The following is a 14769-nucleotide window of genomic DNA, read 5'->3' on the forward strand; positions in this document are numbered from 1 at the left end:
TGCGAAGAACATGTTTGATTTTCTCAAGTGAATTTATATAAATTTCTGTGTTCTGAGAGGGAAATCAGACTTCAAGGTGTGGTCACAAAACCGCCCCCAACAAATATGCGTGTAAGCAATTGCAGGTTTTCAGCTTGTTGGAGCTTGTACTACAACGATCAACTGCCGAGGGAAGAACGACGAGGCTCGGGTAAAAATTGTTATATCTGGTGCAACGTAAGAACTGAGACAACGTGTAGAGTTCCATCAGGCTGTGGTTGCACGACACCCACTTCCGTAAACGAGACAGAGTCCTATTCTAAAAATACACTACACAGCGCTGCTGACTGATAGAAGTATTGATCATAGCCTTATGCAAGGAACCTAGCTTATCCTGTGGTAATACAGCTTGCGCCTGGTTGTTATCTCCTTTGGGGTCTACATAAAAAGCCCCCATTGACGTATGGTCACATCGCTCAGATATAACATGATTTCTAGAGCCACGCCTCGAGTCCCAGCGTCTTCCAATCTAGAGTGTTGCAGCTCCTCCCCCAGAATTAATGCTGTGCCAAACATAGGCGTACTTGAATTTGGCCCAGACCCCCAACCTCCTGCACTGCCCCATCAGACCGATAGCCTGCAGCCTCTCCTCGCTCCAGAACGCGAACCCGAGCTCCACATCCCGCTCGAAGTCCCGCCAATTCAGGTACCAAGCCAGATGGAGCTTGGCCCGGACGCCCAGCGACCTCTCGGCCAGCTTCTTGTCGCCCCGAGCCTCGTGGTGCGGGAGCGGCCACCACTCGGCGCGCGACACCTGCAGGCTCCCCGGCACCTCGTCGGGCCAGTGGCACCCATGCGCCACCTCCATGTACTCGCCGAGGCTGTCGATCTCCTCCTTCTCGATGCAACGGGGGTAGGCTATGTCGTGCTCCATGAACAGAGACAGCAGCTGGGTCTGGTCGGAGTTCCGCAAACGCTCGACGTCTTCGGCGGGCCAGGTGGGGAGGAGGGAGGCTCGGGCCGCTTTCCGCAAATCGTACACGAACTGCAGGCGCCAAAAGGCTCTGGTCATGCGCTGCTCCTCGACCCACGAAGGCGGTCCGCCGTCCCGCATCACGACAGGTCGACCTGGGACTTCGTCCAAGCCCTCAGCATCGAGGTGAATTGTTCCGGCTCGACGACCCCTCGCGAAGGCCTTCCTCCCTATTGCAGGACAGGATGGGCGGATGGATTCGAACCGGGCCAGGTAGAACTTCAAGCAGTCCAAAGATAGCCAGTTCAGCCTTCTATGAGTCGCTACCAGACTGCGGAGCACTCCTGGGGGTGTGTCTCTGGGAAGACTCTCTGGCATGTAGTATCCGGGAGTGGCCCGGCCCCGACGGGTGGTTGCTCTCCACCAGAAAGGATCGATGACCTTTACGCAGAAGTCGGACAGGCTGTGGACGGGGAATTTGGATGAGCGGATGGCAGCCATCATGTAAAACATGACTCGAACGTAGGCACACGTGATACCCGACTCCACTGGGTGGGGGCCATGGTGAATTTCGTCAGTCCGAGCCGGATGTCTGTGGTAGCTCACGACGATTTTGTAGTCGCAGGCAAGGATGGTTTCCGTGATCTCGACTGCGTACACGGCAAAGACGCCGTAAACTTTAGGTGATGCATGAAGGACACTGTCGAGAGACGTCAGATCTGGTAGGCCTTTGAGAATGTTCAGATGGACCTCGACCGGCAGCGTTTCGAACAGGCAGCGTCTGCTCTGAGGGTCTGCCATAACTGTGTTTACTGGCTGTCGGTGCGATCTCCCCGAGGAAACAAGAAGAATATGAGCTGGGTTTGGTTCTCTTGGGCTAGGTGGGTCGGGATTGAACCCACTCCAAGGCAAAGCTGACGGTGGGTTGTGGCTTCCGCGGTGAGCTAGGAAACCACACCCGACAGGCTCTGCTTAAGGAAGGAAGTAGCAGATTGGTAAAGTAAGCCGCTGCACAGCAACGGCGGCCTTGATCTACGTCATATGGGTTCCCGTTTTACAAGCCGGATGTCGATAAGAGAGCAAGGAGCCCTCAAGCTGGTAGCAGGATCTTCGTTCCACGACGCACCGTCTGCCATCAGCCAGCGGGTCTGTAAAGAGACACGTATGAAGGCAGGCTGTAGCTGCAGATCAGAGGAATCTAAACAGATGCCTCGCATTATGAAATGAATTCGCGTTCAATCTCGTCGGGACTCGGAAGAAACCATTGGCTTCTTATTTAGATGGCGTGCGTGTGCCACATGTACAGGTATGCGGTCAGTAGGTGATGAGTGGTGGCATCGCTCACCGAAGTTTGCATACTTCATCCTATCATGGATGTGAGCTACGGAGGCCGGTGGCCCTGTAGAACCACTAGCCAGGCTGGCTCGGGGTCTTAATCTGGTAGTTTAAAGTCGGCTGTCCGCTCTTCGGCTCCGATCCGGGTTGACGTCGAAACCTTGGATCACAGGAAGTTCACCTACCGGCTGCCGTCGTACCTAGCAACCACTGTCCACTTACCAGTCAGTATCGGTCCTCTAGATCAGTAGAAAAGCCGCATGTACTGCAGATAGATCAGTAAAAGTATTATGCAAGCACCAATTAGAAAACAGAACGCCCTGATCGATTTAATTCTTTTCCGGTGCACGCCCGTATGCGCCCCACTCTGTCAACACCCCCCCCACAATTCACCTCTGGACTGATTGTTTTCCTAAATCATTACAAAAGGTTCGACACACAGATCAATCCGTGATTGTAGTATCCATCATATCAGTAATGCCCTCTCTTACTGATTGCTACCAGCTCCGGAGGCCTACAAATGCACCTCTTCCCTCCAAGGTCGTTTCTGCATTTCCCCCCCTCTTCATTGTCGCACCAGCTCCATCTATCACCCACTGCTATATAGTAACAGAAAAAAACATTGTTCATCACCAGAAGCTGCCTTGGATACCAAGAGAGTTCTCTTCTTCTCCTCACATTTTCATCCATCATCATCCAGAATCAACATGAAGATTCTTCTCAACCACTACAATTGTCTAATTTCGACAAGTCCACCCAGTACCCCAACACTGGGGCTGCATCTCAGAAAAACGACTGGTCCGAGGATGAGTCCAAGTCGCAAGTACTTGGAGTTCAACTCCACACGCGCCCGTCGAGCAAGAGGGCGAGGACAATAAGCAGCCCATGCCGAACAACCGCGTGGCCAACTGCCGTCACACCTCTGCCGCCGTCAAGCAGGAAGAGACGGATGACGACACCAATCCCTCCCAGATTAGTGGTTTTAGTAGACAAATCCAGGCTTCCACCCCGGTCGGGCAAGAGCACCACAACAGCAAGAAACCCGTCTCATCCAGGAAGCGCGCCTTCGGGGAGTACGACTGGGCCGGCAACCTGAGAGCCGCCCAGGAGGCTGCCGAGCGTGCTGGAATCATGGAGCTCCCCATTCACGACGTGAGCTGGGGCTTTGCGGGCGGAAGAGTCACCGGGGTTTACGATCTGAGCATGTATGACAATCAAAAGCACTTCGTCAGCTATGACGGATCCGACTTGCTAGCCTGTGTCCCTTATCTCGTCATGAAGGATACCGTCCTCCTCAAGCTTGCCAAGCTGCACATCGGCTGCCTGAGCAACAGTGCGCACCCGGACGATGTCGAGCTCCAACAGAACTGGCACAAGATGGAGGGCTCTGATGAGGGCAGCTGGGCGATTTATATTCACCCCAAGGCAGACTCCAGTCCAGTATCAAGAGAGTCAAGGGAAACTAGCTGCGCAGCACTTGCTGGGTGCTTGTATCACCATTAATTTTGGTAAGTACGGCCATCTGTTGAACAAACTAATGAACTCCATGTCGCTGCTAACAGGAAAATCGCAGCGTCACGTTGCTAAAGTTTGCTGAATGCAATCATTTGGCCAGTTGATACACAGCAATCCTTAGGGAGAGATCGGGGTAGGACTGGACTGTTGGTACACACCAACCACCTTGCAGGGATGGATACGAGAAGGCAGAGGTTGTTGAGCATATGTATAGGAGCAGATACGAGGGCGGGATCCTGTGAGCCGCAGTATGCTATAATGAATTGAGCTTCACTTATAAACACCCACACGCTATTTGTTTCCCAGTGCAATGTGCGTGTAAAATCTTAACTGTTTTCCATCTCTTGTAACATAGCTGATCTAGAATATGCCATAAGACCAATAATTATCAAGTAACATGTGATCAAAAGATGTTTTCTGATTGGTGGACGTGTCTGCTAGTAAGTCAATCGAAGTAACCACCCGGCACAGCAACAAGCGATAAGCAACAATCACCTTCGACGTACAACAATAGACCTCTGCAGCAGCTTTTACAGTAACCTCTACAATAGCCTCTGGAGCAATAATCACAATCACTAGACCGCATTTACTGATCCTGACTCTCCGGAAGGGTATAAATTCATACCTTTCCCCAGCTTCATTCCAACTTTCTCTCCCTCTCCATCTCAACCAACATCACCTCTGAACACATAAATACACCCACCATCAGACCAAACTTCATTCTCTTCAGTGTCATCCATCCATACCTTCAGATTTTTGCTCCTTGCTGAACATCCTGAATCCTACCAAAAAGAAAAGAAAAAAGAAAAAACCAACGAGAGTCATCACACTTCATTTGCCCATTCACCAGCAAATCTTCTTCTCACAACACTCGATCAAGATGCCTCGCTACAAGCGTTTCACTCTCGCCTCTGAGATCAAGAAGGAAGACATCAAGGAGGAGCATGCCAGCCACTCCAACATCAAACAAGAGACCGTCGTCAAGCAAGAGGCGGCCATCAAGCAAGAGAACCTGAAGCCAGAACCTCAACAGGCTCAGCCCAGGTTCGCCGCCAGCGCCGTGCGTCCTACCCCGGCTACGACTGGGACTTTGCCCGCCGCACTGCGAACGAAAAGGCGCGGAGTGAAGGAATTGCCGAGCTCCCGGTCTCCCGAGTTGGCCGCGTGATGCAAGACGGAAAGCTCACCAGCCTGTTCGATACCAACCTCTACGGCAAAAGAGAATTCATTGCATATGACGGCTTTGATGTGTTGGCATGTGTCCAAGACTCGTTCTTGCTCGATGCGGTCATCTACGACCTCGCGAAGCTCCATATCGGAACGAAGGCTGAGAGCAACCATCCCGGCGACGTCGACCTTGTCGTCCAGTCCGAGATTATGGAAGACGACGAAGGCTCCTTCAGCGGCTGGGCCATCTTCATTCAGCCAGAGGTCGTTCCCGGCAAGAAGAGAAAGTCGACCGAGACCCAGAAGCAGGGGAAACAGGTGAAGAGACGTGCTTACAACTGAGCGTCGATACATCATCAACGCCTACAAGAACACTCGAGTATGATTCCACTTTGGCCACTACTTGCGGGATTTTGTTGCATTTTGGGATATCACTCGAGAGGAAGAGAGGAACTATTGTAGGATATGCTGTAGGATACGAGGGAAGGTGATGCACAAATTGGCACGCCCAAATGCACATGGCTATGCATCACAATTCTGGGAGCACCCGGCGCCCTTCTTGATGGACAGAGAGAAGCGCAGTCGAGAAACAGGAATACAGGAGGAACCATGAGAATTGGATCATCAAAACAGCTGGTCTTGTAATATCTGAGATGCGCCAGCGAATATGAACGGCCTGTTTTCTACACAACGCACAGACAACTTGAATTCCGTCGTTCCGGTGATATGCTCAGTGTTCTAGTACGTTATTCTGGCCACGACAACGTGAAGGCAAGGTAAATATCATATGAAAGTGAAAATCCAGTAGCAATTGAATGGAAGGTCTCTACCTACTTCTTAGCGTAAGGCCCTTCAACGTTCCTTGCTCTACATAGGTAACAGTGAGATACAAGCTGGTACAACGAAGTAGAGACAGTTAAATAAGTAGGGTGTCCGTTTTGACATAAACCCAGTTGTCTAAAACACACACCTGCACCCACACAACCTCTTCCTCTAAAAATCCGTCAGGTCTCCTCTCCCTCTTCCTGCACATCGCCAACTACCATCATCTTCCCTCCAACACCAAGCTACTTTCTCGTCGTTGTTTCTACGCAGGATCCAACAGGCATTGTCAATAGCCGAATTCCATCATCAATTGACCTCAAAACCAAGCTTCCCACACCCATCGACATCAGAAAGTGTAACCGATTCGCTGTCCAACCTGTCAAGATGTCGGATCACCAGATCAAGCAAGAGACCATGAATGATCAGCCAAAGCAAGAGGCTGTCGATAACCAAGAGCCAGAGGCATCATCAAGTGTGAAGATGACGGCCAAAAGGATCAATCCCTGGACGCTGTCGCCGAGTTCAACGGCAACCAGTCTGCTGTCAAGGCTGAGAGCACCACTATCAAGACCGATGAGCAGGACAGCAAGAAGCGCAAGCGATCCCAGAGCTCCGTCGATCACGTCAAGTACGACTGGAAGGACGCCATCTTTGATCACAAAAACGATGTTCGCCGTCTCGGTATCGTGGAGCTCCCCACCAACCAAGTCGGCCGCGTAATGCAGAGTGGTAGGCTGGTGGGTCTTTATCACATCGAGTCCAGCTTCGAGGACGACTCACTTCAGTTCAACCGCCAGAAGAACTTCATCATGTTCGACGGGCTCGAGGTACTAGCGCGTGTCACTAATCTCAACATGAAATGGGCCATCTACAGACTCGCTCGCGTACACATCGGCCGCCACTGCAAGTGGCCCAGCCGTGAAATCCTGGCCAATCAGTGGAACGACGAGGGAATTCACTGCGATACACACCGTATTGGAGGCGGCGGATGGGCTTTTCACTGGCGCCCCGCAGCCTATCTACTCGAGCCGAAGGTCTCAGCCTCCTACTAAATGGTGCGAGGCCAAGATGGCATGATTGGTACGATATGGGCTCAGTAGCTTGTTAAGTAAGTACTAGGTCCAGCGCCGAAGCGTTTTCAACCACTTTGACTCACATAGTTATTACAGGTTCACTGCCGCATACCTTACACGTCCTGTCTGGTGGGACGGTTCATTGCGTCTGGTAAGTAATCCTTGGTGGCTTGGCAGCCTAAGTTGATATTATTTCTAACTAATTAATCCTCGACGTAAGGTAGCAAACCGCAAAGACCGAGCTCAATTGCGCTTGGGTGTCACAAAAACAAAAAACAATAAAAACAAACAAAAAACAACTACTGTGGTGTTGGCACTCTAGAACTGTCACACTACCAACGATGTATATGAATTGCGCTGCTAGGCCTGGGAAGTACTTATTGATGTCTGCTCAGCCAAGGTTGAGGCCATTGCTAACAAACCTTCGCCAGTCCATTACAGCATGCGCTAGCCCTCTCGACTACAGGGTGCCATGGTGTATATTAGTTATGAGGTTATGAGATCATGAGAGCTGGATATGCATGTATATGGATTTTGCTTGTGGGAGTTAGATCGGCAAATACAGACAAAGATGGCTGTAATGATGCCAACTCAGTTGGAGGACTATGTTGGGAATGGTCAGAACCGTCTGATACACGCCGACGTGATCCCTGTCCATTGTCTTATGCCCAAAGCTCTGGTTCAAATCACATAATGGTACGGACGGGACCCCCTTCACAAGAACCAAAAAAAAAAAAACACCCTCCAGTGATCTGACTGTGGAAAGAGCGGGCCTCTGCACATTGTTCATATTGCTCTCTGTATAGCCCATTGCGTCACGTCTGCACTGCGAGGAGCCCACTTTGTCATTATAATACATTACATTGGCAAACACCTATCTCGTTGCTGCTTCCATAATGTGTGCGTGATTTCTCTGACTTATCGTACGGCCTCCGAACTGTCCCAACTGAATGGCCGCAAGCCCTCTTCGTCTCAATGTTGGAGCCTGTTTTCCCGGATTTTGCATTCCAACCTGAACGTCCTAAAGAACCTTACTGTAAGTCATGTGATCAATGTAGCAACCCAATCCAATCTTTCATTAGCAATGAAACGCCCGAAAAGAACCAATGCCGTTTCATCTTGACCCTATGTCACCGTTTGCTTCCTGCCCAGAAGCCCAAGTGTCCAATGTTACTTGCTTGCTTGCTTACTCACCACAAGCCCAAATACAGGTATCATGTGTCCAGGACTTGCAAATATTCCATACTCGACGAAAACCCAGTTACGGAGGGTCGACATTCAATTTCACTTGCACAAGAACAGAAATCTAATACAAGAGGGACCTTGCGCTGGTGCTTCTATTTATGTCTAACACCGGCCTTTGTGTATGTATGCTTTAGAGAGAAATATGTACACGAAGAAGGACTCAAGTGAGATGATGGAAAGAACCACCAAAAAGCGGCCTTAGAAGTTGGACGCCGCCTTAATCTGCGAATCCGACTCGACCCCCACATTCGCGATCGTCACTGTCTTGCCCGACGCGCTCGTAACGCGAATCGTCTGCGTCGCCACGCCGAACCCGCTTGGGTTCTCGAAGAAGTTGTACGGCTGGCGCTTGGTCCCCTGCCACGTCTTGCCGCCGTCGGTGCTGACCTCGAGCTTGGCGACGGCCTCGTTGGCGTTGACGACCTGCATCGAGAACCAGTGGCTCGACGTGCCGGACTTGTTGTGCAGCACGAGGGAGACGTGATGCCGCACGCGACCTCGGTCCACGACGTCGTCATCGGGTCCGAGGAGTCGGGCGACAGCGCCTTCCAGGCGTTCTCGAAGAGGTCGAGGTGGCCCGCGGCGCACTCGGGGCATTGGTCGACGACCTTTGTTTGGGGATAGTTAGCTATACATGCTTGTGTGGCATACTTTTGAAGGAGTGAGTGACAAAAAAAGAAGAAAGAAACTTACCATGACCTTGATGGTCTTGCCCTTGGCGGTAACCTCTAGACAAGAACCGCACTTGGCGCCGGAGTCCCAGGCGGAGCCGGAGAAGGCGGTGCCGTAGATGCCCGAGGGGAGGGTATAGGTGGAGAAGGAGCACGTGCCGCCCTGGAGGTTGCCGCCGTAGAAGGTGGAAGTGCCGGTGGTCCCGGCAGCGGCAGAGACTTGCTTGCTCTGGGCAGCCGGCGAGGCAACAGCCTGCTGTTTTTGTTCTTGGACGCCAGCGACGGCAGCCGGGGCAGCAACTGCAGGAGCAGCAGCAGCAGCTTGCTGGCCCTGGAGGTGACGGGCAGCACAGGCGGCGGAGGCGACCGAGGCCGCGAGGGGCATGAGCTGGAGGGCGTTGATCTGCATGTTCGCGGTGGTATGGAGTTGCGGGTAGCAAGTTTGAAAGTTGGAATCCTCAGAAACGAGTGGCGACGATGATGCAACGGTAAGTAGCAGTAGAACGAACGACTGTGCGGCAGATGTTTGGCTGGAACCAATATAGAAGGGATGCGCAGCCGGGCTCGTGGTATTTAAGTTGAAATTTGAGCCCCATGGCAGCAGCAGTCCTCGACATTTCTCCTCGCTGAAGTCAAATCCGTTTCCCCTTTTGATTAGTATACTTGAAACGCAAGCAGGAAACGGGGGTTGAGATTAGGTGCCCCATCTGCTTCAGCGAGTCAGCTAGCTTCATTACAGCTGTTGGACTCAGGTCTAGGCTTTGTCAACTACATCATTTTAAGTGATCACCAAGACAGGAACCCCTGCGCGCGACAAGCCCTACAAGATCGTGAGCCAGTAGGCAATCTAGAAAGTCTCGCAAGGTACTCCGTATGTTGCCGGAAATACGCCAGGCAAACGTGAAAAAGAAAATGAGCCAGGAACCCGGACGGTCCCACTTGGTGGCCGACTGCTAACCTGATTGCGAGCGGACCATCTCCATGTGATATCGTGAGTTTCCACAACCTAACAAACGTCGATGGGCACACCGTGAGTTTGCGCGACCTCATACATAAGACGATGATGGGACGGATGCCATCAGACGAACAGCTTTCCCAGTCCAGAGGTTTCTAATTGAAATTTGGCCAAATGTTCTCACCACGGGTGGCCACATGTCCATCCCGGCAAGCCCAGGTTATTCACATCGTACGAACGTGGCTTATGTCTTACGGAGATTCACTATCCCACCAACCATCACGCAACAACTTGGCACATGGCGCATGTTGGCGGTTACAGCCTTACGGAGGGTTAGGGACCGAAAAGGCGGCGTACGCCCCGGCTGTGGGTTGTGATCCAGCCAAGTAGGGAGCGATAGATCGGACGGTTTCTCAGTCTCTCGATCGGTGGTTGGTGTTTACCAAACCAAGGAACTGAAAGGTTCTGCATTGGAGTGTGCGTCGGTGCGGGCCGCGCTCGCTAAATTCGTCCAACCAAGATCAAAATCCAACGTCCAAGCGAAGACCTTAATTGCACTTCACATTGTCTGTTCCGGTCCTGTCCTGTCAGTTAGCCTAGACTGCATCGCCGACTCGCAGACCGAGCTTCTTGCCAGTCCCCGGACCCAAGCCAATGGGACGGTGTGATCTCGCTGGAGTTTGCGTCAGGTTACATCCCGTCCGATTGGCTGCTCCCGGAGGCAAAATGTTTGGGCCTAACCCGGTTTTGGGGTCGTTGCGCAACCCCTGTTCAATTCGTCAGTTATCATCCCGCGACGAAATTGTGGGCAAGACCGCAACCTGCTTTTCCTTGATTCTTTGCCCCGAAGCCTGTGCTTAAATCGAAACGGGCGACCGTCTAGATCAGATTACAAGTGCCTGGGATGGACTTTTTGTAGCGGCAGTGACTGGGACCTCGAGCTAAGGATCAGTCGGTGCAGGGAGCTCCCGGCGCTTCTTGAACGCCAACGGGAAGCAGACCTTAACGCCCAAATGTCAATTGCCGAACATCACAATGGCAATGCACCTAGGTTGGCCAGCGGCTTAACCTGCGTCATCAACGTGACTCTCTAAATTGTCCCATCCAGTTTGACCAGAAGCTTAAGTAGGCTATTAGTCTTCGAATTAGAGCAAGCCCAGACGTGCGCATTGGCAGTCAGGCTATGATCTCAGAAGAGCTGACATGGTCGTAGTTATCTTTGATCAGCAAGAGTGCAATGAGTTCTCCAACCCCGCATTATTTGCAATTGAAAACTTGCAATACCGACAGATGAAGCTGCTGGCCCCAACAAAATACCGAATCAATTGAATTCGAGATGATGAACGAGATCGCTCTGTGCACAAATTTCCATCCGGATGCCATCCCGAATTGGCAACCCGACGACATTCAGGGGCAAGTCATCAGGTGACAGTTGCTGCTGGTGAAAAAATGAGCTGGTCAGTGCGCGACTTGCTACAAATCGACCCCAACAACAACAACAACCAAAAAGGAAATGCCTCATATATTTCCTTTTGGTGTTACTGTACCTGATTCACGCTGATCGACCTTGCATTAGCATTCCATTACGTGAAATTTACCTGAAGCTTTCCTCGAGCTGGGCGCCCTCACCATATAAGAAGCACTGGCCCCGTCCGCACATGCTCAATCCCGCTGCGCTTGATAAACTTAGGCATGTCCGCGGATGGAACGTCACCGAATGCTTAGGGGGCGCAAATCCTCCAGCGCGATTTTCTGGACTATTGAGACATTGAACGGCGGTATGATGTAAAGAAATGACGATACGCCCGGGAGACTGGTTTTGGACTGGTTTGGTTTGAGAAATTGCTCTGAGGGAGGAACCCCTTAAATGGCTCGTCCAGTCTATTCTACTGCCCACCTGCTCGGGCTTTGCAAAGAGACGGACATGTCACTTCAACTTCATTGATTCATTGAATCAGTCTGGCCTTGCATTATTAGACACGAGCGAGCAGATGGCTGGCGCGGCTCCTATTCCCACGGGCTGGACAGCACCCTCGTCAATTCGTTCCCCGTCACCCGGTACCAGCAGCCAGAACACAGCACTGGCAGAGCAGATGGTCTGCCCATCGACGAAGAGGCTGGCAGCAGAAAGTTCCCGCAACTGTCCCAGAATCGAAAGGGTCTACTCGCTCGGCTTCGAGTGCCGTTGCGCAATACCAACGTCGGCCGTGCGCGTTCGAGCCGAGGGCAAGACACGAGTTGCCCCATCTGCATCGACGACTTCGTCGAGGGCTTTGAAGTTCGGAAACTTACCTGCGGGCACCTGTTCCATCCTATTTGCATTGATGAATGGCTCGCGGAGTTCGGGGTCACCTGTCCTATTTGGCAAGTACCCCCCCAAACATATATGCCGGCCTGCCGGTATTTGGATTGTGTGAAGACCAGAAAGCTAACTCTGTGAGTTCTATGGTGATTCGCCTTAGTCGTGTTAACCTCGCAGCAGCTGTGGCCGCGGACGCGTCATTAAGGCGACCAAGGAAAGTTGCATTGACTGCGCTGGGGGGGGGGGGGTAGGTGATGATGCGATGTGAGGTTATGCCTTCTTTATCTTTCTGCAACACGCTTTTGGGGTGCCATATGATTTTCAATTGATGTTCAGATGTTCAATTAATGTGTCACTGATCGATCGATACAGAATCTACAAAAGACACAGATAACACGGTATTATATGGCGTATAATAGAAAAAATACGAAGAAAAAAAAAGAACGAAACAGAAAGAAGAAACCTAAATTGGCTGCCCCCTTTCGTGCACGACCAGGACACTATCCGGCGCTATGATCGGGCTGGAGACTATGCCATCCTCCTGCCTGACACCACTTGAGACATCACGGTACTACGCCCACCCCACAGTTTGAGTTGATCTCATGGCACCGTTGTGACAGGTTTTTCCTCATCTTCTCTGCCTTCGAGGAATCCTACATACAGGTGTCGGTCAGTCGTGGGTACGACCGAGAGCAGGTCCTCCATCTCCTTTCTGTTTCTTCTCTTCCGCTTGGGGATATTCAACGAGTTGACTTGCCATGGTGTACGTCCAGAGCTATTTTCAGCCAAATCGTCAGCCCCAAGCAAAAGTATCCCAGGTATTATAGACCCTCCATTCGTGATGTCGCGGATATAGCCATGTTCTGCAAGGTGCAATGGGGTATCCCCGTTCGTATTGCGTCTCCCTAAGTCTGCCCCTTGTTCAGCTAGCATCGGAACAACCCGCAGAGAGGCAAGGTGGCTAGGTTTATTGCGAACACGAGGGAAGGTAGGCCGCTCTTCGTCGACGTTGAGCGCACGAAACAGGAGTCCCGTGACCAACGGCCCGAATTTTGTAGATGGTGGCGCGCACCTTTCTAGTAGATGCTTCAATGTTTCGGTGTTGCCCCAATCAACAGCGTCGTAACATGATGTTTTGAAGTTCAAACTTTCACCTAAACCAAAATCTTCGAGTGTTTGCCACTGGTAGCCGCGACCTTGACACACAATGAGTTTGATGATGGATGGTAATGTTGACGGATCTGTGGTACGAATTCGTTTCATAATGTTTTGGAAACCCGCGACAGATTGCTGGTGAATATAGTTCGAGAGATTGAACGTCAGGTACGAACCCGGTAAGCTTCAATATCGCTTCGCAGGAAGAGTAGTTGCCTCCACACAAAGCGTAATAGAATAACTGCCTAACCCATAATTGATCAAAGTCGGTCTTTTCCATAGCATGAGTAGGATGTAAGTGATCAGGTATATCCTTATTCCAGCCTGCAATGGTCTCTTCTGCGACTACAGTCGTGTCAGCCGAGCGGATTAACCATAAGAGGAACAAGTCTTCACGACGCACTAATGCTAGCTCGACGATTCGGGCTGTGAAAGCATTGGTGTCCGAGAGGCCTTGGAATACATCTGGGTATGGAATGGAATATCTTTTGCAAATAAGACTGCCCAGTCCAGCATCGCCCAAGGTCAAGAGTGCTACCGTGCGATTAACCACTTGATGGAAGGGTAAACCGTAGTCAATAGGCATGTCTGGAGTATCAGAGGCAATCCCTAGAAGCGCATAAATGTGATCATGCTCTTGAGTGGCGTGGCTTCCATTGAATTTCGCGAGGAGTGTCATTAACCTGCGATCAGCGTTCCACCAAGACTGGTTGCGGAGAGGACCCGGCATAATTTCCAGCACGGGCTGAATAAACGAGTCGGTTCTCAGTCGTAGGAGATGAGGCATTACTGAAAATATGCGGGATGAGACGCTTTTGGAACTGCCGATGATGGTCGCGACACGGGCGCTGGCAACTTCTTGGATAATCCAGACCCTTGTGAACCAGCGTCTTCGGCACAAACGCTTCAAGGTTGACAGATGCTTTCGATAAAGGGAATTGCTGGTGTCTCCAGATGTGGCTAATGTTGTTGCCTATGAAGCCTCTAGCTTTGGCAGAGTTTGCGGCAGCCCAATTGGATTGGTTTCCCCATAGAGTCATCATATCCTATGTACGACTACTCAACATTGTGATTGTACACTTATTAGGAGAGAGAGAAAAAACGACTTACCATCAATTGATCAATGCGCTTCGAACTCGGGCCTAACCAGATAAGCACTCTTTCGGCATTCTGGTAAACAGATCTCATATGGCCGACTTGATGACCATTTTCGCGATGATAATTCTGGTTGATGCAGAGAGCATCGACCCAGAGCAGCCTATCCAGGTCACTAAGCCGCAGAGAGTACAGAGCTTTGAAGAGGTTCTCGGTCACAGAGACCTGGTGGCCATCAAGGAGGATGGAAGGGGAATCGTAGGTCAGGCCCTTTCCCCAAGTATACGAGAGAGCCTCATACGGAACCCCTTTGGACTCGCTGAGGTAAAGTGACCGTCCAAAAGTCTGCGCAAGGACCACCCTCATCAAAACTCACATTCCACCACCCTTTTACCCCTTCTAACTTCATCTTTAAATAACTCTATTAATTTAATATAGATTTGAACGAAATTGGTCGCATTTTAGCCGTAGAGCGTAAG

General features: G+C 51.2%; 6 protein-coding genes across 6 annotated transcripts; 3 read left to right on the plus strand and 3 right to left on the minus strand.

Moving 5' to 3' along the window:
• Window positions 1-508: 508 nt before the first annotated feature.
• PG994_001007 (uncharacterized protein) lies at window positions 509-1753 on the minus strand (the record flags this gene model as incomplete). Its single annotated transcript, XM_066852416.1, has 1 exon — window positions 509-1753. The coding sequence occupies one exon, from the start codon at window positions 1751-1753 to the stop codon at window positions 509-511; it is 1245 nt and encodes a 414-aa protein (XP_066720557.1).
• Window positions 1754-3172: 1419 nt separating this feature from the next.
• Window positions 3173-3790, plus strand: PG994_001008 (uncharacterized protein; the record flags this gene model as incomplete). The annotated part of the gene is made up of 1 exon (XM_066852417.1): window positions 3173-3790. The coding sequence occupies one exon, from the start codon at window positions 3173-3175 to the stop codon at window positions 3788-3790; it is 618 nt and encodes a 205-aa protein (XP_066720558.1).
• An 892-nt stretch (window positions 3791-4682) lies between these two features.
• PG994_001009 (uncharacterized protein) lies at window positions 4683-5311 on the plus strand (the record flags this gene model as incomplete). Its single annotated transcript, XM_066852418.1, has 2 exons — window positions 4683-4778; window positions 4847-5311. The coding sequence occupies 2 exons, from the start codon at window positions 4683-4685 to the stop codon at window positions 5309-5311; spliced, it is 561 nt and encodes a 186-aa protein (XP_066720559.1).
• Window positions 5312-5695: 384 nt separating this feature from the next.
• PG994_001010 (uncharacterized protein) lies at window positions 5696-6846 on the plus strand (the record flags this gene model as incomplete). The annotated part of the gene is made up of 3 exons (XM_066852419.1): window positions 5696-5710; window positions 5845-5865; window positions 6268-6846. The coding sequence occupies 3 exons, from the start codon at window positions 5696-5698 to the stop codon at window positions 6844-6846; spliced, it is 615 nt and encodes a 204-aa protein (XP_066720560.1).
• A 1464-nt stretch (window positions 6847-8310) lies between these two features.
• On the minus strand, window positions 8311-9192 carry PG994_001011 (uncharacterized protein; the record flags this gene model as incomplete). The annotated part of the gene is made up of 2 exons (XM_066852420.1): window positions 8311-8720; window positions 8802-9192. 2 exons carry the CDS (start codon window positions 9190-9192, stop codon window positions 8311-8313), a joined length of 801 nt encoding a protein of 266 aa, XP_066720561.1.
• A 3448-nt stretch (window positions 9193-12640) lies between these two features.
• Window positions 12641-13982, minus strand: PG994_001012 (uncharacterized protein; the record flags this gene model as incomplete). Its single annotated transcript, XM_066852421.1, has 2 exons — window positions 12641-13330; window positions 13446-13982. 2 exons carry the CDS (start codon window positions 13980-13982, stop codon window positions 12641-12643), a joined length of 1227 nt encoding a protein of 408 aa, XP_066720562.1.
• Window positions 13983-14769: the final 787 nt, after the last annotated feature.

Source organism: Apiospora phragmitis, assembly GCF_038363925.1.
Source record: "Apiospora phragmitis strain CBS 135458 chromosome Unknown utg000002l:1.0-5516284.0:1.0-5523493.0, whole genome shotgun sequence".
Taxonomy (NCBI): Eukaryota; Fungi; Ascomycota; class Sordariomycetes; order Amphisphaeriales; family Apiosporaceae; genus Apiospora; species Apiospora phragmitis.